Here is a 26,825-nt window from a genome sequence, read left to right as displayed (position 1 = left end):
CTGGACAATAGAAACTTAAGATTTGACACACAAAATGGTATAGGTCTAGAGAGCAGGAAGACAGACTAATCAGGCTAGAAAGGGGTGTCGATGAGTGTGGAAGAAGAGGGCACAAGGAGGAAGTGCTCGAAGGAGGGGAGGGTCAGCACGTAGGAGAGGCAACACCAAGAAGGGGGTTAATGGCAGGTGAGCTCGGACAATAGATAAAAACCTAGACTCATAATACCACGTACAAATATATAGAAAACACCACAAACCCTTGTGACCTTCCTTTATATATACACACGCACACCTAAGTGCTAATCATCACCTAGGGTGATGGACCTCATGATCCATCACCTAGAATAAAAGTCCAGTCTAATCAACCCAACTAATTAACCACGTGTCCATGCAAGCGCCAGTAACACATGATTAACTAGACTAATCACACACGATTAACAGGGTTTGCACCAAGGAAATCAATCGGATCCAGGAACTAGCTGCACTAGCCACTTGCGACTAACTGGACTACTCAACTTGCCGCTCACAACTAACACCAAATATTCACCCATTCAAGGTTTTGTTTTAGCCATTCAAGGTTTTGTTTAGCCGTTCAAGGTTTACTTCAGTCATTCAAGGTTTACATTAATGTACAGCAGGAACAAACATTCAGCTAATCTAGGTTTGCTTCAGCCATTCAAGGTTTACTTCAGCCATTTAACTTTTACTTCAATGTATAGAACAACAAATATTTAGTCATCCTAGATTTGCTTCAGCCATTCAAGATTTACTTTAACGTACATTAGAAACAAATATTTAGCCATACAAGGGTTACTTCAATCATTCAAGGTTTCATCCATTCAAGGTTTACTTCAACGTACAGCAGGAACAAATATTTAGCCATTCAAGGGTTACTTCAGCCATTGCAGACATCGGGGCGGTGGGAGTCGACACGACGGTGGGTTGGCTAGTGCGGCGAAGGAATTACTACGGAGGCGCGACGAGTGAAGGCGTGATTAGCGAGGCTTGGCTGAGCAGGGGGCATGGCTGGATGATGCATGACCGAGCGGGAGCGCATGTCGGTGTGATTGGTTTTGTTGGTAGGGTGGTTCAAATTTTGGTGCAACTACAGCATTAGATACAGGGTGATGGATCATAAAGTTTATCACCTAAGGTGACAAATATATATATATATGGGGTGTTTGGGACAACTTCAATTCATAAAATCTAGCTTAGGTCCACAAAACTCTAGCCACACACTCCTAACTTTACCGGCTCAACTTCACAAAAAAGGTGAAGTTGACCCCAAATGAAGCAGCCAAAAAAACTTCCTTTCAAATAGGTATTTTCAACTACCTCATGAAACATTTCTTTTTTTTCTTTTCTCTTATACCCACGGCGTCGCTCTCGCTCCTGTTTTTATTAAGCTAAAGTTGAGTTGCAAGCCAAACACTTCAAAAACTCTGCAGCTTAAAAGCTAAGCCCCTCACTTTGAAGTTCATGAAGCTAAGCTAGTTTTCGTGAAGTAGAGCAGTATCAAACACACACACACTGTCATATATATATATATATATATATATATATATATATATATATATATATATATATATATATATATATATATATATATATATATATATATGACAGTGCTATTCGTCACACTAGATGATGATCATCCACACTGAAATGACCTAATAAATGACTTACAAAGATTACAAATAACTTAAATTTGTTAAGTCATTCTAGGGTGGGTGATATCACCTAAGTTGACGAATAGCATTTATCCCTCTCTCTCTCTCTATATATATATATATTGTATATTAGGAGCCCTGGGCTTCCAATAACTAGAGGAAGCACAGGCCAGACAGTGCAATCCGGTCGAGCCGGACCAGGTCCACACGTCTATATAAGAAAATCCGGAGTGCTAGGGTTCAGTTTTCACGTGCGACGACGGCGGTTGCCCGATAGCGCGCGCAGCGGTGGAGCCCCGCCAGTGGCTGCGGTGGCCGCGGATCCCCGACCTCGACGTGCGGTGGCGACGGTTCCTCGATCCGGAGTAGAGGCGCCGGTTCCCAGATCGGCGGCAGCGGCTCCCCGATCTATAGAGCGAGCGACGGCAGTGCCCTTGTGCGGGCAAGCGGCGGCGTTCCCGGGACCCCGAGGCGGCGACACTTCCACGGCCAGGCGAGCAAGCGACACCCCTCGATGTGCGAGTAGCGACGGCGACACACGAGGCGTGAGGTTCGAGCGGTGTCACGGAAGGTGCGAGGTGCGCGCAGCGACGATCGCGCATGACATCCTCCGATCCGGCGCAGTTCGGGCGGCCTCAATGACGACATACATATGTGCTTATGTCGTCGACGATGTCCTCCGGCGATTACCTCCTTCGATTCGTGTTTTCTTTTCGATCATTGTGTTTTATACCTACCACATGTATTATTTATGCTAAAAACTGTACGATTTTATGCTTGAACACAGAGTTCGTATATCAGTTTGCTGCATGCATATTTTTTGCATGCACATTGGAAAGGCAATTCCTTAATTTATGTTGCTCGTAATTTGTGCGCATGCAATGAAAACTCCCACGATTTTGCCATAATTTTTGGATCTGTATAAAAATAGAAACTGCATGCATGCGGCTGCCATGTTTTTCGGATCTGTCATAAAAATAGGATCGTAACAACAACCTACTAGAGCTATCAACCTCTCACATTAACTCGGTGTTTACACTTATTATTGAGGAATTTTATGCTCAAAACTTAAGGTTTTACGCTACACCCGGAGATGCGTCCACCAGTGAAAAACATGCCAGATTTTTTACGCACTGTAACGAATTGCATAAATACCTACACCGTGTAGTATAATTTGTATCGGTATATATCATAAATTAGTTATAATGCGTTTAGCTGGTAAAAGATTTTTACGCAGTATACCCAATTGCATAATTATCTACATAGTGTAGCATATTTAGTATCACTATATATCATAAAATGATCATTACGAGTCTAACTGCATGGCTGTTGCAGCGATCCTAAATTTATGGAGGAAATAAAGCATTTAAAATAGAAACCGCCACACATATCTTTTTTCTAAATTTACGCGCATGCAAGGGAACATGTTTGACTTATGCATGCATTTTGCCATAATTTTTGGATCTGTATAAAAATAGAAAACGCATGCATGCGGCTGCCATATTTTTCGGATCTGCCATAAAAATAGGATCGTAATAACAACCTATCAGAGCTATCAACCTCTCACATTGGCTAAGTATTTACACTTATAATTGAGAGATTTTATGCTCAAAACTTAAGGTTTTTACGCTCCAAACTGGAGATGCGTCCACCAGTGAATAACATGCTAGATTTTTTTACGCAGTGTACCGAATTGCATAAATACCTACACCGAATTACATAAATACCTACACCGTGTAGTATAATTAGTATAAGTATATATCATAAACTAATTCTAATGTGTTTAGCTGAATGGTTGTTGGAGGGATCCTATATTTATGAAGCAAATTAAACATTAAATACGATTTTTTGTTTTTATGCATGTAATTCATTTCCTTTCATTGCACATTTTTCCATCATAAATTCGTGTGCATGCAGCTGGTAACAGATTTTTACGCAGTATACCGAATTGCATAATTAGCTACACAGTGTAGCATATTTAGTCTCAGTATATATCATAAAATGATCCTTACGCGTCTAGCTGCATAGCTGTTGCAGCGATCCTAAATTTATGGAGGAATTAAAGCATTTAAAAATAGAAACCGTCACACATATTTTTCCTAAATTTACGCGCATGCATTGGATCGTGTTTGGCTCATGCATGCATTCCTTTTTTTGCGCTAACAGACGTGGGGCAGGTGGTGCACCCGACAGCCTGGTTGGGCGCGCTGGGTTGAACCAGTTTGCAGGGGTGGTCGGCCTGGGCTTATTTTAACTATTGGAAGCCCAGGGCTCCCGTTATACCTGCCCTATATTCGTCATCACCTATCATCCACCCTATAATGATTTTTACAAATTTAAGTTATTTATGATCTTTGTAGGTTGTTTTAAGTCCTTTGAGGATGGGTGATCATCACCTAGGATGACAAATAGTGTTGCATCATCGCCTTGTGCGACTAGAGAGACGAAGGTGTGCTGGTGTTGTAGTTCGCGTTGACCATTGTGTCGGCGTTTCGAGACCGGGGGGTCCCTGGACCGACGAGTAAATTGTCGCCGCGTGCCCCAGCCCAGATGGGTCGGCGCGAGACGGAGCGCGAAGGGGGGAGGCAGCCGGAGGGAGACGGGCGTGAGAGGTGGAAATCCCGCGGCCTTCGTGTTTGTCCCGCGCCCAGGTCGGGTGCGCTTGCAGTAGGGGGTTACAAGCGTCCACACGGGAGGGAGCGAGCGGCCTCACGCGAGCGTCGTCCCGTCCTTCCCCGCGCGGCCAACCCTCTGTAAGAGGGCCCTGGTCCTTCCTTTTATAGGCGCAAGGAGAGGATCCAGGTGTACAATGGGGGGTGTAGCAGTGTGCTAACGTGTCTAGCGGAGAAGAGCTAGCGCCCTAAGTACATGCCATCGTGGCAGCCGGAGAGGTTTTGGCACCCGGTTCGTGTGGTGTCGTGGCCGTCGGAGGAGCGCTGGAGCCTGGCGGAAGGACAGCTGTCGGGGCTGTCGAGTCCTTGCTGACGTCCTCTTGCTTCCGTAAGGGGGCTGAGAGCCACCGTCGTCATAGGGCGTGCGGGACGCCATCACTACTTGTCTGGCGGAACGAGCCAGATGGGACGTCGGTCTTGTTCCCCGTAGCCTGAGTCAGCTTGGGGTAGGGTAATGATGGCGCCTCCTGTTGACGTGGACGGTCCGTGCCCTGGGTTGGGCGATGTGGAGGCTCCTCCGAGGTCGAGGTCGAGTCTGTCTTCCGAGGCCGAGGTCGAGCCCGAGCCCCTGGGTCGGGCGAGGCGGAGACCGTCAGCTGAGGCCAGGGCTGAGTCCGAGCCCTAGGGTCGGGCGAAGCGGAGTTCGTCGTCTTCCGGGGCTGAGCCTGAGTCCGAGCCCTGGGGTCGGGCGAAGCGGAGTTCATCGTCTTCCGGGGCTGAGCCCGAGTCCGAGCCCTGGGGTCGGACGAAGCGGAGTTCGTCGTCTTCCGGGGCTGAGCCCGAGTCCGAGCCCTGGGGTCGGGCGAAGCGGAGTTCGTCGTCTTCCGGGGCTGAGCCCGAGTCCGAGCCCTGGGGTCGGGCGAAGCGGAGTTCGTCGTCTTCCGGGGCTGAGCCCGAGTCTGAGCCCTGGGGTCGGGCAAAGCGGAGTTCGTCGTCTTCCGGGGCTGAGCCCGAGTCCGAGCCCTGGGGTCGGGCGAAGCGGAGTTTCCTATGGCGCCTGAGGTCGGGCCTGGCTGCTGTCAGCCTCACTCTGTTGAGTGGCTCAACAGTCGGTGTGGCGCAGGCGGCGCTGTCCTCTTGTCAGACCGGTCAATGGAGCGGCGAAGTGACTGCGGTCACTTCGGCTCTGTCGACTGGAGGGCGTGCGTCAGGATAAAGGTGTCAGGCCACCTTTGCATTAAATGCCCCTGCGATTTGGTCGGTTGGCGTGGCGATTTGGCCAAGGTTGCTTCTTGGTGAAGACTGGGCCTTGGGCGAGCCGAAGGTGTGTTCGTTGCTGGAGGGGGGCCTCGAGCGAGACGTAGATCCTCCGGGGTCGGCTGCCCTTGCCCGAGGCTGGGCTCGGGCGAGGCGTGATCGCGTCCCTCGAATGGACCGATCCTTGACTTAGTCGCACCCATCAGGCCTTTGCAGCTTTGTGCTGATGGGGGTTACCAACTGAGATTTAGGAACCTTGAGGGTACCCCTAATTATGGTCCCCGACAGTAGCCCCCGAGCCTCGAAGGGAGTGTTAATACTCGCTTGGAGGCTTTTGTCGCACTTTTTTGCAAGGGGACCAGCCTTTCTCGGTTGCGTTTTGTTCTGGTGGGTGCGCGCAAGCGCACCCGTCGGGTGTAGCCCCCGAGGCCTCAAGGAGTGGTTTGACTCCTCCGAGGTCTTAATGCCTCGCGCAATGCTTCGGCTGGTCTGGTTGTTCCCTCATGCGAGCTGGCCGTAGCCCGGGTGCACGGTCGGGTCCCAAGTTCTCGGGCTGGTATGTTGACGCTGTCAACGGTTTGGCCGGAGCCGGGTTTGCGAGAGCAGCCCCCGAGTCTCTGCACAGGGCGAGAGGATGGTCAAGGACAGACTCGACTTTTTTTACATACGCCCCTGCGTCGCCTTTCCGCAAGGAGGAGGGGGGGAAAGCGCCATGTTGCCCTCAGAGGGCGCCAAACATGGTGTCTCCGGTGAGCTGCTGGCGGGTAATCTGAGTGGACGCCCATGCCCCATTTGTTAGGGGTCGGCTAGAGGCCCGAAGGCGCGCTCAAAAGTACATGCGGGTGATCTGCCGGACCCGGTCCCCTTCCGACGGGGTCCGAGGGCTCGATGCCTCCCTCTGATGGGATTCTGTTACAAGATCGTTCCCGCTGGTCTCGGAAATGTCCTAGGGTACCTGAGGAGCGTAGCCCGAGCCTTGGTTATGTATCGAACGTACCCAGGGTCATCCCTCGCTCTGTGTCTGAGGCGGCTGTGAACCCTTCGAGGGCCAGCCTACGAACCCCTGATCAGTAGTGGGCGTAGAGCCCGAGTGGCCTGAGGCGGCCGTTGAACCCTTCCGAGGGGCCAGCCTTCGAACCTCTGACCAGTAGTGGGCGTGGAACCCAAGCGCTCTGAGGCGGCTGTTGAACCCCTCCGAGGGGCCAGCCTTTGAACCTCTGATCAGTAGGGAGGCTCGGGGCCTGTTTCCTTCACGGAGAAGGATCCTTTTCGGGGTATCCCCCTTTCCCGGTCCCTGTTGTAAGAGAGAGAAAGAGGAAAAGGAAAAGGATGCGAAATCGAATGACGTGGCGTACCTTTTTTGACGCGGTCATTATGGCGAAGGCGAAGCGTCGCTCGCTTCTCCTGCCTGAGGCGCCGCCTGTCCCGCCGCGGAGTTAATGCGACGGGGCGAGTGGTTCGCGGGGCGGCCGTTGCGCGTGCGCGAGCCGTTCGAGGAACGAAACACGGGCGCGCTGTCTTCACGCCGTGAGAGAGGGTTCTCTCGCTGCCCCCGGATGGGACGTAAGCTTGGCTGACGACGTGACCGCAGCTCCTGCCCGCCTGCCACCGCCATTACTACCGGCCCATTTTTTGCCGTATTGACCGTTGCGCCTGGCTGGCACTGCCTGGTCGTACGCAGGGTTGCCTCGAGTCGCGGTACTGGTTCCGCAGTCGAGGAGGCGTGGTAGTGGTGCGAGCGGCGGTGCAGTTGCTCGCACGTAGCAACCGGCGCGCCGGTTGCATGACGCGTGGGCCTGGGCCTCCATGCTGGGTGCGTTGGAAGTCGGAGGGGTGCGCCCACTTGGCGCGGTTGCATGCCGCCTGCATGGCTACCCGCCCTTTCACCCGCTGGTCTGGGCGAAAGTGGAGGAATGCCTGTAACCGCTGGGCGGTTGCATGCACCGCGCGCGGCGGTTTGGCTTCTTCTGCTCTGGGCCAGCTTGCATGACGCGTGGGACCCAGCCCCCACGCCGTAGGGGGATGACCTTGGAGCGTGTTGGAGAAGGCTCAGCTCACGACGGCTGGGGACGCAAGTAGGGAGAGTCGCCTTTAAAAGGAGGGTGACCCCCTTGAAAGGCGACCATGTCTTCGCGCTCCCTTATGCATCGTGTCTTTCCACCTTCCGAGCCCCCGGATGGGGAACACCCGCAATCCTTCCGCCTTGTCGTTGGAGGAACGCAACTTCGTGTAAGTTGGTACCTTTCAGCCATCGTTCGGCTTCAAGGATTTTCATCATGCAGCCCGGCTGCACCCCCTCGCCGGCGGTCACCCAAGACGGTGACCACCAGCCCCTGAATGGGGAGAAGCAAGCCGGGCTGCAGCCCCCGCCTCTCCCTCAGCTTCAAGGATGTTCATCATCAGTGCTGGGGAGGGGAGTGTGCCGAGTTGGGGTCGGCCCCTGCGCGGGCGGCGGCCCGCTCCTTCCCTCAGTGATCGAGGGGAAGGGCGTTCGCCGTTCGTGGCGCTGGCAGCTGCCGCGTGCCTGGCTCTCTGACCCGAGTGGCTTCGGAGCCGCTCCCGGCGCCGCCTTCTGCCACGGCAGCTGGAAGAGGTTCTTCCGCCGATGAGATAGCCGGTGCCGCCCACGGACTGACCTCCAACTCTACGGCCTTCTGCCCGTCCTTGCCTCTCAAGTGAGGGCATGGGCGAGGGCCTCATGGCAGCAGCATCCGCCCTGAGGTCATCGCTGCTGCTATTCGGCCCCCCGGAGCAGAAGTCGTCGTCGTCGCCGCTGCTGGAGCGGGCGACGGCGAGCCGTTCGTCGGTCTTCTGTTGCTCCGCAGGCCCCCCAATCGTGTGGGGTTGTTCGTACCTGCGGAGGTGGAACCGGGGTTCCGTTTGTAATGGCACCTTGAATGCCGGTCTTTTGTTCATTGTGGCTGTCAAGGCCTGAACATGTATGTATTTTTGGCGCGGAGCCGTGTTTTTTCCTCATTTTCGAGCACTAAGACTCGCCTGTTGGTTATCTGAACCGCATCACCAAGCGTGAGTCGCCCCGTGCAAAGGTGACGAGTGAGGTATCCGTGTCCCGGAGGCGTAGGAGTCCCTCGGCTCGGTCGGCCTTGCTGTCCGAGGCTTCTCTGGCTTAGTTAAAGGAACCCCTCGGCCGCTCTTCGATGAGCCGAAGCCAGGGGTAGCGGTGTCAGCACGGACAGAGGCAGAGTTGGCTCGAAAAGAAGACTTGGTCGGCCAGAGCCTGGCCGGGTCGTCCACTGGCGGGACCGACGCCGGAATTGAGTTGCCGAGGCCTCGGGCCGGGCTAATGTCTTCGGGGGACAGTTGGCTGAGGCCTCGAGGTGACCGGCCGAGCCGTCTGCTCGAGCCGGATTCCTGGAGAAGACCCTGGCGGCGATGGCCCGGGCGTGGTGATGATGTCGTCCTTCAGAGTGGAGATCCTCGGACCGCGTCGTCGTCCGAGGCTAGGTCGGACCTCGCCGAAGGTGTAGTTGACGCCGAGGGTGCTGCTGCTCCCTTCAACTGTCAAGATCCGAGCCTGCAGGATTGGATTATCTTGTAGTGTGTGTATGTTTTCTGCGGCCGCCGAGGCCCAAACACACCATCGTCGTGTTGTAAAGCTGTGTTTCTTTTCCTCTTGTTTCGAGTATCTGAACTTTTTCGTCGGTAACAGAATTGTCTGTGAGAGCGAGAGTTGCTTTTCACGGAAGGCGATGAGTGAGGTATCCGTATCCCGGAGGCGTAGGAATCCCTCGGCTCGGTCGACCTTGCCGCTTACGCGTACTCTTGCCCGTCCATAGGGTTCTGTCACCGACGCAGTCGAGAAGGCCCGAAGAATCGCTTCAGCAGAGGAGCTTTCGAGCGTGAAGACTTGTTCGGTCCGCGGAATCACTTATCCGAACGCGAGTTACTTATCGCAGAAGGTGATGAGTGAGGTATCCGTATCCCGGAGGCGTAGGAGTCCCTCGGCTCGGTCAGCCTTGGCTGCTTACATGTACTCCGTCGTTTTTAGGATCCACTTTCGAAGTAGTCGAAAAGCAGGAAAGACATTCTGGCAGAAAAGATCTTTTTTTTCGAGGAAAATTTCGACACAGAGGGGGTTCCCCCCTTTTAGCCCCCGAGGGAGGGTCGGGCTTTGCCGAGGCAAGGCTGACCCTTCCTTGATGACCAAACTTTGCGTGGGAACGAGGTATACGAACAACTTGAAAGCATCTTAAGGGTAGAAACGACGTAGCTGTTGGATGTTCCAAGCGTTGCTGTAGACCTCGCCTTGACTGTTGGCCAGCTTGTACGTTCCGGGCTTCAGAACTTTGGCGATGACGAACGACCCTTCCCAGGGAGGCGTGAGCTTATGCCGCCCTCAGGCATCTTGTCGCAGCCGAATCACCAGGTCGCCCACCTGGAGGTCTCGGGACCGAACCCCTCGGGCGTGGTAGCGTCGCAGGGATTGCTGGTACCGCGCCGAGTGTAGTAAGGCCATGTCCCGAGCCTCCTCCAGCTGGTCTAGTGTGTCTTCTCGATTAACTTGATTGCTTTGGTCGGCGTAGGCCCTCGTCCTCGGGGAACCGTATTCTAAGTCTGTGGGCAAGACGGCCTCGGCCCTATAGACTAGAAAGAACGGTGTGAAGCCCGTGGCTCGGCTCGGCGTTGTCCTCAGACTCCAGACCACCGAGGGGAGTTCCTTCATCCATCGCTTGCCGAACTTGTTGAGGTCGTTGTAGATCCGAGGCTTGAGTCCTTGTAGAATCATGCCGTTGGCACGCTCTACTTGCCCATTCATCATGGGGTGAGCCACGGCGGCCCAGTCCACCCGGATGTGGTGATCCTTGCAGAAGTCCAGGAACTTTCTACCGGTGAACTGGGTGCCGTTGTCGGTGATGATGGAGTTCGGGACCCCAAAGCGATGGATGATGTTGGTGAAGAACGCCACTGCCTGTTCGGACCTGATGCTGTTTAGGGGTCGGACCTCGATCCACTTGGAGAATTTGTCGATGGGGACCAACAGGTGCGTGTAGCCCCCGGGTGCCTTCTGCAAGGGGCTGACGAGATCCAGACCCCACACAGCAAAAGGCCAGGTGATGGGTATCGTCTGCAGAGCCTGAGCGGGCAGGTGGGTCTGCCTTGCATAGAACTGACACCCTTCGCAGGTGCGGACAATTCTAGTGGCGTCGGCCACCGCCGTCGGCCAGTAGAAACCTTGTCGGAAGGCGTTTCCATCAAGGGCTCGAGGTGCTGCGTGATGGCCGCAAGCCCCCGAGTGTATCTCTTGTAGGAGCTCCTGGCCTTCGGCGATGGAAATGCATCGCTGGAGGATGCCTGAGGGGCTGCGGTGGTAGAGTTCCTTCCCGTCCCCTAGCAAGACGAACGACTTGGCGCGCCGCGCCAACCGCCGAGCTTCGGCTCGGTCGAGGGGTAGCTCTCCTCGGTGGAGATATTGCAGGTACGGGGTCTGCCAGTTTCGATTAGGCGTGACCCCGCTTCGCTCCTCCTCGATGCGCAGTGCCTCGCCCTTGGGGGCCGAGGGTACCTCGGGCCGAGGGTACCTCATGCCGAGGGTACCTCGGGCCGAACCGAGGGTGCCTCGGGCTGGGTCGAGGATGCCTCGGGCTGAGCCGAGGGCGCCTCGGGTTGGGCCGAGGGTACCTCGAGCCGAGCCGAGGGTACCTCGGACTGAGCCAAGGGTGCCTCAGGCTCGGCCGAGGCCTTCTCGGGCTCGGGCGTGTCGTCGGACTTGACGGAGGGTTGATGCAGGTCTCGGGAGAAGACGTCCGGGGGAACCGTTGTTCGCCCCGAGGCTATTTTAGCCAGCTCATCCGCAGTCTCGTTGTAGCGTCGGGCGATGTGGTTGAGCTCGAGCCCGTAGAACTTGTCTTCCAGGCGCCGAACCTCATCACAGTAGGCTTCCATCTTCGGGTCGCGGCAGTGGGAGTTCTTCATGACTTGGTCGATGACGAGCTACGAGTCACTGCGAGCGTCGAGGCGTCGGACCCCTAGCTCGATGGCGATGCGCAAACCGTTGACCAGAGCCTCATACTCAGCCACATTGTTGGACGCCGGGAAGTGGAGGCGTAGCACGTAGCGTAGGTGCTTTTCGAGGGGCGAGATGAAGAGCAGGCCTGCGCCTGCTCCTGTCTTCATCAGCGACCCGTCGAAGAACATGGTCCAGAGTTCCGGTTGGATCGGAACTGTCGGGAGCTAGGTGTCGACCCATTCAGCCACGAAGTCCGCCAAGACCTGGGACTTGATGGCCTTCCGAGGGGCGAACGAGATCGCTTCACCCATGATTTCCACCGCCCACTTTGCAATTCTACCCGAGGCCTCTCGGCACTGGATGATCTCCCCCAGGGGGAAGGATGACACCACAGTTACCGGATGAGACTCGAAGTAGTGTCGCAACTTCCGCCGCGTCAGGATCACCGCGTATAGTAGCTTCTGAATTTGTGGGTAGCGGATCTTGGTCTCGGACAGTACCTCGCTGATGAAGTAGACTGGCCTCTGGACGGGCAATGCATGCCCCTCTTCTCGTCTCTCAACCACAATCGCGACGCTAACCACCTGAGTGGTCGCGGCAACGTAGATCAAGAGGGCTTCCCCGGCAGCGGGAGGCACCAAGATGGGCGCGTTTGTAAGGAGCGCCTTCAGGTTCCCGAGGGCTTCCTCGACCTTAGGGGTCCAAGTGAAGCACTCGGCCTTCCTTAAGAGGCGGTATAGAGGCAGGCCTCTTTCGCCGAGGTGCGAGATGAAGCGGCTCAGAGCCGCAAGGCATCCCATGACTCTCTTTATGCCTTTTAAGTCCTTGATGGGCCCCATGCTGGTGACGGCCGCAATCTTCTCCGGGTTGGCCTCGATGCCCCGCTCGGAGACGATGAACCCCAAGAGCATGCCTCGGGGAACCCCGAAGACGCACTTCTCGGGATTGAGCTTCACGCCTTTCGCCTTGAGACATCGGAATGTCACTTCAAGGTCGGAAAGGAGGTCGGAGGCTTTCCTCGTCTTGACTACGATGTCGTCGACGTAGGCCTCGACCGTTCGGCCAATGTGCTCGCCGAACACATGGTTCATGCACCGTTGGTACGTCGCACCCGCATTCCTCAAGCCGAACGGCATGGTGACATAGCAGTACATGCCGAAGGGTGTGATGAAAGAAGTCGCGAGCTGGTCGGACTCTTTCATCCTGATTTGGTGATACCCTGAGTAGGCATCGAGGAAAGACAGGGTTTCGCACCCTGCAGTGGAGTCCACGATTTGGTCGATGCGAGGCAGAGGGTAGGGAACCTTCGGACATGCTTTGTTTAGACCAGTGTAGTCTACACACATCTGCCATTTCCCTCCTTTCTTTCTCACAAGCACAGGGTTGGCAAGCCATTCGGGATGGAATACCTCTTTGATGAACCCTGCCGCCATTAGCTTGTGGATCTCCTCGCCTATGGCTCTACGCTTTTCTTCGTCGAATCGGCGCAGAGGTTGCTTCACGGGTCGGGCTCCAGCTCGGATATCCAGCGAGTGCTCGGCGACATCCCTCGGTATGCCGGGCATGTCCAAGGGACTCCACGCGAAAACGTCGGCGTTTGCGCGGAGAAAGTCAACGAGCACTGCTTCCTATTTGGGATCGAGCTCGGAGCCGATCCGGATCTGCTTGGAGGTGTCGCTGCTGGGGTCGAGGGGGACGGATTTAACCGTCTCCGCTGGCTCGAAGTTGCCGGCGTGGCGCTTCACGTCTGGCACCTCCTTAGAGAGGCTCTCCAGGTCAGCGATGAGGGCCTCAGATTCGGCGAGGGCCTCGGCGTACTCCACGCACTCCACGTCGCATTCGAATGTGTGTCGGTACGTAGGGCCGACGGTGATGACCCCGTTGGGGCCCGGCATCTTGAGCTTGAGGTAGGTGTAGTTGGGGACGGCCATGAACTTCGCGTAGCATGGCCTCCCCAGTACTGCGTGGTAGGTTCCTCGGAACCCGACCACCTCGAACGTGAGGGTCTCCCTTCGGAAGTTGGAGGGTGTCCCGAAGCAGACGGGAAGATCGAGTTGTCCGAGGGGCTGGACGCGCTTCCCGGGGATGATCCCGTGGAAAGGCGCAGCGCCTGCCCGGACCGAGGACAGATCAACACGCAGGAGCCCGAGGGTCTCGGCGTAGATGATGTTGAGCCTGCTGCCTTCGTCCATGAGGACCTTGGTGAGCCTGACGTCGCCGATGACGGGGTCGACAACGAGCGGGTATTTCCCCGGGCTCGGCACGCGGTCGGGGTGGTCGGCTTGGTCGAAGGTGATGGGCTTGTCGGACCAGTCTAGGTAGACTGGCGCCGCCACCTTTACCGAACAGACCTCCCGACGCTCCTGCTTGCGGTGCTGAGCCGAGGCGTTCGCTGCTTGCCCACCGTAGATCATGAAGCAGTCGCGGACCTCGGGGAACTCTCCTGCCTGGTGATCTTCCTTCTTATCGTCGTCGCGAGCCCTGCCACCCTCCGCGGGTGGCCCGGCCTTGTGAAAGTGGCGCCGAAGCATGGCGCACTCCTCAAGGGTGTGCTTGACGGGCCCCTGATGATAGGGGCACGGCTCCTTGAGCATCTTGTCGAAGAGGTTGGCACCTCTGGGGGGGTTTCCGAGGGTTCTTGTACTCGGCGGCGGCGACAAGGTCCGCGTCGGCGGCGTCGCGTTTCGCTTGCGACTTCTTCTTGCCTTTCTTCTTGGCGCCGCGCTGAGTTGACGCCTCGGGGGCATCTTCCGGTTGGCGGCCCTGGGGCTGCTTGTCCTTCCGGAAGATAGCCTCAACCGCCTCCTGGCCAGAGGCGAACTTGGTGGCGATGTCCATCAGCTCGCTCGCCCTGGTGGGGGTCTTGCGACCCAGCTTGCTCACCAGGTCGCGGCAGGTGGTGCCGGCGAGGAACGCTCCGATGACATCTAAATCGGTGATGTTGGGTAGCTCGGTGCGCTGCTTCGAGAATCGCCGGATGTAGTCCCGGAGAGACTCTCCCGGCTGCTGTCGGCAGCTTCGGAGGTCCCAGGAGTTTCCAGGGCGCACGTACGTGCCCTGGAAATTGCCGGCGAAGGCTTGGACCAGGTCGTCCCAGTTGGAGATCTGCCCCGGAGGCAGGTGCTCCAACCAGGCGCGAGCGGTGTCGGAGAGGAACAGGGGGAGGTTGCGGATGATGAGGTTGTCATCGTCCGTTCCACCCAGCTGGCAGGCCAGCCGGTAGTCCGCGAGCCACAGTTCCGGTCTCGTCTCCCCCGAGTACTTTGTGATAGTAGTCGGGGTTCGGAACCGGGTCGGGAACGGCGCCCGTCGTATGGCGCGGCTGAAAGCCTGCGGATCGGGTGGTTCGGGCGAGGGACTCCGATCCTCCCCGCTGTCGTAGCGTCCCCCACGCCTGGGGTGGTAGCCTCGGCGTACCCTCTCGTCGAGGTGGGCCCGACGGTTGCGGTGATGGTGCTCGTTGCCGAGGCGACCCGGGGCCGCAGGCGCCGTGTTGCGTGTGCGCCCGGTGTGGACCGAGGCTTCCCGCATGAATCGGGAAGTCGCGGCGCGATGTTCCGAGGGGTACCCCTGCCTTCGGGAGGCGGAGCTTTCGGCCCGTCGGACCGCGGCGTCCTCCAGGAGATTCTTGAGCTCTCCCTGAATTCGCCGCCCCTCGGTGGTTGATGGCTCCGGCATCGCGCGGAGAAGCATTGCCGCTGCAGCCAGGTTCTGGCCGACTCCGTTGGAGGTGGGTGGCGGCCTTACCCTGACATCGTCAGCGATGCGGTGCTGGATACCCTGGGGTAGATGACGCACTTCTCCGGCCAGAGGTTGGCCCGCCCATTCCTGCCCGATGTCCCGGCGGATCGGCTCAAGTGTTCCTGCTCCCTCGTCGAGCCTGGCCTGCACCCCGCGGATTCGCTCGAGCTGTGGGTCATGACCCCCCACCGGAACGGGGACCACAGCTAGCTCCCGTAGGATGTCAACGCGAGGCACAGGCCTAGGGAGATCACCGTTCTCCGGCATACCAAGATGGTTGCCTTCGTTGGGACCCCCTAGATCGACGTGGAAACATTCACGACTTGGGCCGCAGTCCTCGTCGCCGAGGCTGCGGCTGCCGTCAGAACAGTCGGAAAGGCAGTAGTCGCATGCGGTCATGAGGTCCCGCATGGCACTGGGGTTACCAAGTCCGGAGAAATCCCAACAGAAGTCGGGCGCGTCATTTTCCTCGGACCCCGAGGGCCCGTAGGTCGAGACGTCCGTCAGCCGGTCCCAGGGTGACCGCATACGATACCCCAGAGGGTTTGGACTCGCCTCTACGAGAGCGTCCACCAAAGCGAAGTCGCTTGGCGGGTCGAGGCTGAATCCAAAAGGCGTGAGATGGGAATCGGTCGGTACCTCTTGGTCGACGGGCGGTGACGAAGTCACGTCAGGGACTGACTGCACCGTCGCCTCAGGTACGAGGGTGACGCCCAGCAAGCCTTCCGCGAGCGTGCTGGCGTCGTCCGTTTGCTTGGGGTCGGCGTGTTGCGGGGAGACGGCGCTCGTCATCGTCTCGGACGCGAGGTCGATGCCCGGCGTGCCCCCCGTTGGGGCGCCGGCGCCGTCGACTCGCTCGACGGCCGACGAGGTGCCGCCTCCTGCTTGGCCTTGGTTGCCCCGCCTCCTCCTCCGTCGGCGGGGGAGGGGACGGGGTGAGCTCGAATGTTGTTCTTCCACCACGCGGGGAAGACGTCGCCGATTCCGCTGCCGGTGGGCGGGCTGTCGGCCGCCATCGTCGTCGCCGCACGGCGGGGGAAGGAGTATCATGTCGTAGCTGCCGTCGAGGGACATGAACTCAAGACTCCCGAAACGAAGCACCGTCCCGGGCTGGAAAGGTTGTTAGAGACTGCCCATCTGGAGCTTGACGGGTAGCTGTTCGTCAACACGCAGCAGGCCCCTACCTGGCGCGCCAACTGTCGGCGTTTTGAGACCGGGGGGTCCCTGGACCGACGAGTAAATTGTCGCCGCATGCCCCAGCCCTGATGGGTCGGCGCGAGATGGAGCGCGAAGGGGGGAGGCAGCCGGAGGGAGACGGGCGTGAGAGGTGGAAATCCCACGGCCTTCGTGTTTGTCCCGCGCCCAGGTCGGGTGCGCTTGCAGTAGGGGGTTACAAGCGTCCACGCGAGAGGGAGCGAGCGGCCTCACGCGAGCGCCGTCCCGTCCTTCCCCGCGCGGCCAACCCTCTGTAAGAGGGCCCTGGTCCTTCCTTTTATAGGCGCAAGGAGAGGATCCAGGTGTACAATGGGGGGTGTAGCAGTGTGCTAACGTGTCTAGCGGAGGAGAGCTAGCGCCCTAAGTACATGCCATCGTGGCAGCCGGAGAGGTTTTGGCACCCGGTTCGTGTGGTATCGTGGCCGTCGGAAGAGCGCTGGATCCTGGCGGAAGGACAGCTGTCGGGGCTGTCGAGTCCTTGCTGACGTCCTCTTGCTTCCGTAAGGGGGCTGAGAGTCGCCGTCGTCATAGGGCGTGCGGGACGCCATCACTACTTGTCTGGCGGAACGAGCCAGATGGGACACCGGTCTTGTTCCCCGTAGCCTGAGTCAGCTTGGGGTAGGGTAATGATGGCGCCTCCTGTTGACGTGGACGGTCCGTGCCCTGGGTTGGGCGATGTGGAGGCTCCTCCGAGGTCGAGGTCGAGTCTGTCTTCCGAGGCCGAGGCCGAGGTCGAGCCCGAGCCCCTGGGTCGGGCGAGGCGGAGACCGTCGGCTGAGGCCAGGGCTGAGTCCGAGCCCTGGGGTCGGGCGAAGCGGAGTTCGTCGTCTTCTGGGGCTGAGCCTGAGTCCGAGCCCTGGGGTCGGGCGAAGCGGAGTTCGTCGTCTTCCGGGGCTGAGCCCGAGTCCGAGCCCTAGGGTCGGGCGAAGCGGAGTTCGTCGTCTTCCGGGGCTGAGTCCGAGTCCGAGCCCTGGGGTCGGGCAAAGCGGAGTTCGTCGTCTTCCGGGGCTGAGCCCAAGTCCGAGCCCTGGGGTCGGGCGAAGCGGAGTTCGTCGTCTTCCGGAGCTGAGCCCGAGTCCGAGCCTTGGGGTCAGGCGAAGCGGAGTTTCCTATGGCGCCTGAGGTCGGGCCTGGCTGCTGTCAGCCTCACTCTGTCGAGTGGCTCAGCAGTCGGTGCGGCGTAGGCGGCGCTGTCCTCTTATCAGACCGGTCAGTGGAGCGGCGAAGTGACTGCGGTCACTTCGGCTCTGTCGACTGGAGGGCGCGCGTCAGGATAAAGGTGTCAGGCCACCTTTGCATTAAATGCCCCTGCGATTTGGTCGGTTGGTGTGGCGATTTGGCCAAGGTTGCTTCTTGGTGAAGACTGGGCCTTGGGCGAGCCGAAGGTGTGTTCGTTGCTGGAGGGGGGCCTCGGGCGAGACATAGATCCTCCGGGGTCGGCTGCCCTTGCCCGAGGCTAGGCTCGGGCGAGGCGTGATCGCGTCCCTCGAATGGACCGATCCTTGACTTAGTCGCACCCATCAGGCCTTTGCAGCTTTGTGCTGATGGGGGTTACCAGCTGAGATTTAGGAGCCTTGAGGGTACCCTTAATTATGGTCCCCGACACATTGTAACAACAGTTACTCTATAATTGACAATATTTACGATTAAATTTAAGGATTTTGCTATTATGAATATGACGTGCTAGAGATATTCATGTCTCTCATGTTGACTCGGTATTTACGGTAATCGCCTGGATTTGCGCGCATCTGTTACGAGGGGGTCGTACGTGACATCATGCTGACCATTGTAACAACGTTTACTCTATAATTGAAAATATTTACGATCAAATTTGAGTATTTTACGATTATGAATATAAAGACCTAGAGATATCCATGTCTCTCACGTTGGATCGGTATTTATGGTAACCACCTATATTCGTGCACATCTGTTAAGAGAGGGTCGTACATGACATTGCACTGACTATTGTAACAATATTTACGCTATATCTAACATTATTTACCCTCGAATTTGAGGATTTTACAATCATGAATACGACATCCCACAGATATCCACGACTCTCACGTTAGCTCGGTATTTTTTGTAACCACCTGATTTGCGCACGTCTGTTACGCGGGAGTCGTTCGTGATATCGTGCTAACCATTGTAACAACATTTACGTTATATCTGACATTATTTATGCTCAAACTAACTGTGCAGCCACCTGTGACCCGATCGACCCAGTCCCCACCCGGTCGAACAAAACCCGCACAACACACCGGTGCTCCTAGTGGGGTCGGGGTGGGTGGTGCGAACCCAAAGCATGTGCTGGTAATGTGGCTTAAAGTACACAAGACAGATCTAAAAAAACGTCTAGATGCAATCCTATACAATGACATCATTTGTGGCTTCTACCTCATTAGGACTAGTTTGGATCCATGATTTTCCATAAGGGTTTGTTCGGTTAAGAGTGGATTAAGGCCTTGTTCGTTTGTGTCGGATTACACCCGGAATCGTTCCAGCTAATCAAAGTTTATATAAATTAGAGAAGCAATCCGGTTAGTAATCGTTCCGACCCACCAATCCGGCACAAACGAACAAGGCTTAAAGGGGATTAAATTCATTCCTATTCAAGAGATTTAATCCTCTTCAATTCTTATACAATTGAATAAGGTCTAAGGATTGGAGGTGACCGAGGAAGAAATTATTGAGGATGGATGTACCCAAACTAGCCTTTAGAGCGTGAAAATCTTTGTTCTGCCGCTTTAAGCCGACATAATACTATTTCGATAAGAATATAGCCGAATCTGAAGATACAGAACATATCCATTGAGATGTTAGCAATTCTCAATCTTGTTGACTATATTAAATGTCCACATGGACAACACAGCTGGAAGCTGTGCGGCTGTAAATATCACCAAAAACCAGGTATTCTTACATTATTCAGTTCAAATATGTCCAGAAACATTTGGCTTACTTTAGGCCTTGTTCGGTTAATCCTATTATTTAAGGATTGAATGGGATTAGAAAAAATTAAAAAGGAGTTTGACTTACTTAGGATTTAAACACACCCAATTCCACTCAATCCATATGAATTAGGAGCTAACCGAACAAGCCCTTAAATGGTTTGAGTCAGCATAAGCCGTAGAATTGTTTGAGATCACTAGCTCATTACAAGAATGCTTGGACACATACATGTCTCCTGGTTCGATACTAGTACAGTTACAACACTGTTAGAGTCAGGACAGCTACAAGTACTCCGCTAATATCTATGTAGCAGCTAAACTGATACCACATGCTACAAACACCTTCTCATTGTAATGAGTTACAACAACTTGCATTTCCTTTAAACACTGATTGTTTCGTCAGTGCTGAGGAGTTCCAACTGGAACGATGGCAGTAGTTTTGACGGGAGCAGCCTGTAAAAGACCATCATCGCACAAGACTTGTACAATCAGTAGAAATGTTAAACCCCCATTTTATGATGACTAAAACTTAAAGGTACTTGTCCTTGATTATCTTCACTATCTCTTCGACTCTCTTAATGATTTTAGGATTCATCATGTCTCTTGCTTGCCCAATGAGAGTGCCTTCTCTGCTGTTATAATATGCATCAACTATAGCTCTTGCCCAAGTGTGCAGCGCCTCTGGACTCCTACAATCCACCAGGCAACAAGCAACATTAAAACAAAAGAACGGTAGACAAAATCATCACCAGTGCACCAGTAATACTTACGTGTATAATGTATCAACATTGTCCCCTTGAAGTTCAGGGCCAGGAGTAAAAGCGTCATTAAGTGCACTTGACCGTTCTTCTGGATCCTCTATCATTATAAGATGCTTCAGTATTCTTATATCCTTCGGCATTTGTCTCTGGAGATTCGCCACCGCAGTCATATATAGGTGAAACATTATATCCTTTGCCTGTGTCATGCATTGTGGATCAGGAAACACTCAAAGACGATTTTGGAGCACTCGACCACAACTACAAGATGACAAAATGTACACAAACTCAAGCATATATGAGCTTGCTGAATACTATAATCATTTACCTCAGATTTCGTGATGTCAGTGCCCTTTGCAGCTGACCAAGCTTTTGAAAGCATCAACACTAGTGCAGAGTCCAGTTCTTTTTTCTCAGCCAAGTCATCAATCTTTCTGCAAGCAGCATCCACCGAAGGTGAATTAAGTATATCTTTTAACTTCAATTCTGCAGCATTCAAAGCTTCAAGGCTCCCTGTTGTATCATCATGAGCTTGTAGGGCATCTACACAATCATTTCCAAGCTTTGCCAACTCTACAAGGATAAAAAGGTCCATGCTACAAAATATGAATCCAATTGGCCAAACACAAATGACAAATAAAAATATTTATGTTCAGATCAGGGATCACCACTAATGCTGTCTACATGTCTATAGACAACTAATGAGAAACTCCACAACAATTATTGTTGCAAAAAGTAAAATTTTGCAGAAATCACCCAATAATTGAGAGGAAAAAGTTGGGTCTCATTATGACTGTGCGGCTTAATCAAAATACATTCTACAAATGGAACTATTTAGGGTCTTAAGAGTTGTACAATGGATATAGCTCTATTATATATATATATATATATATATATATATATATATATAGTTAGTATTGGAGTGCATAAATTCATAAGAATCAACCTATAGTTAATTGTCATTGATATGTCTGTAATATTGCAGATAACCAAACCAGTACATTTGCCCATTTGATGTGTCTCTATTATAATTAATAATATGTTATACTCTCTTTTTTCTTGGGGGGCGACAAAATAGGCAGAAAAGGGGCCCATATCATAAGTTGAAAAACAAGAGGAAATAACATGCAAAGTTGCAGACATCAGAGCCCAGTACTCAAATGCCTCACCAGTTTGCTTTTCTGGTTCATCATGACAAGACTCTGCAACATAGTAAAGGTGGTTGAAGAATTCCACTGTGAAATCTTTACGCCGCTTAGCAACAATAGAACCAAGTTTATCAGATGGTGTGGATTTTACTACTTCAAGAAGTTCATTATGCCTCTGTACATCTTCATCAATCTGAAAAAGGGGGGAGCAAACTAATTGAATATCTGTTATGAGGAACCCTAAATCAAATAATCAGGTAAACCATGATGGGCGTCCTGCTGTGAGTCAGTAAATGCATGACCTCTTTAAGTTTTCTACCAAGTCTGAGAAGATTGTGCTTCATCTCAGGGTTCAGCTCTGTATCTGCTTTTTCCTGGCAGCGTTTAAAGAAATGAGGCCTTATGTTGTCCCATTCCCTGCTAAAAGCTAGTAATTTTCTCCAATCCGTTGGTGTAGGTTTATCCACCAGGAATACGCCAATTAACTTATCACATATTTTGATCATTTTGTTATTGTCTCTGGAGTTTTGGTTCATTTTAGCAACCCTTTCTGATTGATTATCTTCATGAGATGAAGCATCCATAGTACTATTCAGATATCCACTGCTTGAGGGCGAGCTTTCTACATAATCATCAGAAACCGCTGCCACTTCACCAAAGGCTGCGATAGAACAGCACGACTTGGGAAGACCAAGAAACAGACAACCTAAGATCAATAGAAAAAAGTATGCTGTTATAGAGGACAAACTTTTCAAGAATGGATAAAGCACAAAATATAAGGAACCTCATGAGTTCAATCTACAGATACACCCAAATACATATAGTTGCAATGTCAAGAGACTTGTATGCCTAGTAGCCAAGCATCTGACTAGACTAGTATCATAGCTGTGTTCGACGTTCTTAGACCACCAATGATTCCCCACGTGATTGCCTAGCGCCATTTTATGTTTGGATGGATTGGTCTGTAATCAGTTGCAAATGGATCCGACCCATTAGAACTCTTTTGCCCCTTCCCTACAAGCGTTACTAGTTCCCTTCACAGAATCTCAGCAACAAATATTTGGGGCCGAGCACCCAGAGCCAAACCAAACAGATAGTGTTTTAGTTCCTCTGCAACAGTTAGCACCGTTAGCTAGTTGCATTACCGTACTCCCTGTTGAAAAAAACAGCACCTCAAATGCTGCTCCTACACGTGTTAAAGGTGGTAGAGGTCAAAAGCAAAGAGGAAAGCCTGTAGCATGTGAAATGAACAAGCATGCAAAAATGCTATTATACAGACAGAAAGATAGTCAATACATACAGTATATAAAATCTACAGCAAATATCAGACAGTCAAGAGATAATTATACCACCTTACCTATTTTCAAAGGAAAAATCTACACCAAAGAAATTAAAGATAGAATAAAACTAAGAAGGCAAGTGATTTTTTTCAATTGACATTCTTTACTACCTAGAATGCTTGATGCCTTGATACATATATTTCCTTTTGTCTTTTGTCACTGACACTTACAATAAAATTTTCATACAAATTGCAAAAGAAAACAGTTCTAAAATTTTGAGTTTGTTTAAAAGAAAATGCGCAAATCAAACCTTAAAATAATAAGAGGCAATGAATGAGTTCACAGAAAAATACAATTCATCAAAAGAGCCTTTAATTGATGCAAGCTTCAAAAGAACCTTTTGAGTAGAGAAAGTTCTACAAGGAACTAAGAAGAGCTAAACTTAGACTACATACAAAACTTATCACGCATTTCTGAACTAGACATGCCAGGTAGCACATTTACACTAATTAGTTGTACCGGCTCCCTCTCCCAGCCGCCGGCCACCCTCTCCCCTTCCCCAGCCGTCGACGCCCTGCCGCCGGCGCCCCCCTGTGACGTCGCCACTGGCCGCCAGCCCCATGGCCGACCTCCCCACCGCCTTCACCGGCGAGGCCACCATCCCCGCCGATGCCGCCGTCCCAAGCGCGGGGGCGCCCCTCCCCGCCACCGCCACAGGACTGCTACTCGCAGGCCTGCTCCCCGCGAGCGCGGCTCCGTTGCTCGCCCCCCACACCACCGCAACCCTGTGCAACCTGCTCCCCGCCGCCACCGTCGCCTGGAGCAGCAGCAGTGACTTCCCCGGCGGCCTCCTCCCCGGAACTCTCACCCCGCAGCAGCAGCCGCGCACGTGGCGCTCCCCGTCGGATCCCCCCCCCCTCATCGAGCCCGCGTGAGCCGACATCGTCGTGTCCTCGTCGAGCTCCACGCCCATCTCTTCCGCGCTGGTCACAGCCATCGTCGCCGCCTCTCACGAGCACAAGCATGACGCGATACTTGCCTTGGAGCAAGAGCGTGCCATGGGCGCCGCCTTGACCGCCCAGATGGCCACCGTGCAGCGCCTCCTCCTCAGTCGCAGTTCTACCCTGCCGGTAGCCCATGAGGCTTGACTCGCCCTCGAGGAGCAGTTCCTCGGGAACCGAGAGGCTCGGGCACTCCACCTCGACGCGCAGCTCCACCTGTTCTCTCAGGAGGACCTCTCCGTGTGCGAGTACTGCCGCCAGATGAAGGGCATGGAGAACTCTCTCCACGACATCGGCGAGCCCGTTGCCGATCGTACCTTGGTACTGAACCTTCTATGTGGCCTCAGCCCCGCTACGGCCACATGAAAGCTCTCATCAAGAGGATCGTGCCCTTCCCCACCTTCCACGTCGTCCGCAACGAGCTTCCCTCGAGGAGCTCACCATGGAGACGGAGACACCCACTCCCGCCCCGACCCTCTACAGCGCGCCTCCCAGTGGTCAGGCACCTTCGGCAGGCCAGGCCCCTCGCCCTTTATCGACCGGGGCTCCTACCCACCCTCACCGGTAGGAACAGCATTTTCCGTTAGTGCAAGGCATACCATTCGTTCTACTAAATATATGCTTTGTCGTGTCCTTTTCTGTCTTACTTCCTACCATAATCACTTGTTGCTAAAATTTTAAAAAAACTTTCAGAAAACTGATTTCAAAACAAAATCTAATGGATTAACATCATATCAGAATGTGGCTGACGGCTCACAACAAATGTTGGACAGATGACAAAATTGAAAAGAGAGGTTTGCCGAACCAGGCCCACTGCCCCCTCTGTGACCAGGAGCCTGAAATGATCAACCTTTTGCTGGTTGCTTGTGTATTTTCTCGAGAATTCTGGTTCTTGTAGCTCCAACGAAAGTTGCAGAGCCTTTCACCGCAGCCTACATTCCCATCCTTTGACGATTGGTGGTCTGATGCAAGTTCCAAGGTTGATGAGGAGGTTAGACAGGGAATCGATTTGATGATCATCTTGGGAGCTTGGTCTATTTGGAACCTCCGCAACTGTGTGTTTTTGATAGAGTATCACCAAGTTTATCCTTGATCATGGTCTACGTTAAAAATGAGTTTAAATATTGGGTTTTAGCTAGGGCATGTGGTATTTCTCACCTCACTGCCCTTCCATCTAAGGAAGTCAAGATCAGATTTCTTTTTGGGTTGATCTTGGTCGGTTTCCTTTTTCTTTTAGACCATTGGGGAGAAAGGGAGGGGGTCCCTAGCGTGGGTTGGTCTTGAACATTGCTTGTGTTGTTTGTAAGAGGGTTCTCTACCCATTTTATTCTTCTTCATCCAACGGTACGCAGCCCTCCTACGTGTTTGAGGAAAAAAATACAATAGCAGCCTTGGCTTCTGGGGAAAGAAATAAAGATCAGAACATGCCTTGACCTTTTGACCCTGGTGTGTGGAAATCCACATATTGATTTCCTCACATGTCATGGATCTCACGATTACGTCGAACCACTCTTTTTGCATTATAAAAGGACATGACATCAGAAGAAATCAACAACAATTGACAACATATCTTAATTTGAACATTGTCAGAGATATAAAAATATATGTCAAAAGCCACATATATTATCTTCCTCTTTTAGCATTACATAATTTTATGTACTTTTTAATTACACCATAAGAATACATTAAAAATAATGTGAATCTAGTTCTTGGGCTGGCAATACATAATCAACCCCACTAGCTATAGTAATGGTTACAGTTTTGATCAACATCATGATAATTTTGCGTTAATACAAAAACCCCTGTTCTGGACTTTATTCAGCTCCCACATATAGGGCGCAAGTAGCCCATTAGGTTCCAGGATGTACTAGGTTGGCTAGTAGATTAGGAAAGAGAGAATAGGAAAAGTCAATTCGAGTTAGAATTTAGAAACTGAGAGTGTCCCAACTCCGAGTTATAGCCCTATGAGGGTTTGGCCATCTTGACTAAAAAGGCCAGCCTGCAATGTGATAGATCAAAATCAAGCACGAAAAGGAATTAATCCACTCTTTTTCCAAAATACCAATTGTCATTTCCCAAACTGATCTAGTTTGTCTATTCTAAATCCAGTGCTCATTGAGTTGCCAGCCATGCGCACCTGTATTCAAGAGGTGCCCACAGCAGGCAGATAAATATCTAAACAATCACAATCTTTACAATCCTGGTATGGGTGGTTTCTCGATCCGCACACTCAAAGAATTCATCTTCAGACAAATGACAGACTAAGAATATCTATTGTATTTATCATCAGCACTACAAATGTAATTGTCGAATCCGCATACTCAGAATTGAGATGCAATTTCTCAATAGCCAAGACAAATCTATAAAGGCATAATTGTAATTTTGATCTAGCCGAGCCCGCCACAGCCAACAAACAAATAATTTTCCTTATTTCCTATCCGTTATTTCAACTCAACCACTCAAACGTTGGGAGAACCGAAAGAGGGTCGAAATAGCGTCCTACCAGTGGGCGCAGAAATGATGGCGCCACGGGAGCGGCGGAGGCGGCGGCTGAATGAGAGGATGGTAGCGCGGGCGCCAGGGGAAATGGGCAGCCCGGCGGGCGACGGTGCCTGGCATGGGGAAGCAGACGAGGTGGTGGGCATCGCCATGGCGAATTCGAGGATGAGGCAAGCGTTTGCGCTTCGTATCGTATATTTACTAGGGTTTAGCAAAAGTGTGGCTGCGGACTGCGGACTGCGGACTGACGGCTCATGGCAGGCACGGCGCGCGCGTGGCGCTTGCTCGTCCGGCAGCCACAGCCCACAGAGGCAGATTTCGGCATGGGCGTGGTCGACGGCGCGCGCGTGCCGCCTCCTCACTGGGCGGAGATAGGGTTATGCTAAGTGTGCCTGGGCGGGTTGGGTTGGGCCAGACGTTACGGAGATCCATGAGCCTGATCCATCTGGAAAAAAAAACATGCCACAATACAGCCAGCCGAAAAGAAATGTATCTCATCTGTGTTACCGTATACTTTCCACCTGAGCGAATTTCGTATTTGAATTTCTCTCTCTCTTCTATCTCTTCTATGTCTCTGTCTCTATTTCTATCTTTATTATATTAAAACACCAGTTTTAATGGTCGTTCCATGTCATCTTAATACAAATAATTCCTCACATCTATTCTATTTCAAATTAACCAGCTGCATTCTATTTCAAATTAACCAGTTGCACGTCAATCCCTTCCGTGTA

General features: G+C 53.1%; 1 protein-coding gene across 1 annotated transcript; it reads right to left on the bottom strand.

Moving 5' to 3' along the window:
• Positions 1–19,583: 19,583 nt before the first annotated feature.
• On the bottom strand, positions 19,584–26,456 carry LOC100278412 (uncharacterized). Its single transcript, NM_001371710.1, has 6 exons — positions 26,099–26,456; positions 21,617–22,020; positions 21,336–21,507; positions 20,495–20,739; positions 20,179–20,366; positions 19,584–20,097 (listed from the first exon to the last, which is right to left on the bottom strand). The coding sequence occupies exons 1-6, from the start codon at positions 26,244–26,246 to the stop codon at positions 19,938–19,940; spliced, it is 1,317 nt and encodes a 438-aa protein (NP_001358639.1). The 5' UTR covers positions 26,247–26,456; the 3' UTR covers positions 19,584–19,937.
• Positions 26,457–26,825: the final 369 nt, after the last annotated feature.

The sequence above is a fragment of the Zea mays genome, chromosome 4 (assembly GCF_902167145.1).
Source record: "Zea mays cultivar B73 chromosome 4, Zm-B73-REFERENCE-NAM-5.0, whole genome shotgun sequence".
Classification (NCBI taxonomy): Eukaryota; Viridiplantae; Streptophyta; class Magnoliopsida; order Poales; family Poaceae; genus Zea; species Zea mays.
This window is presented reverse-complemented; position numbering and strand designations above follow the sequence as displayed.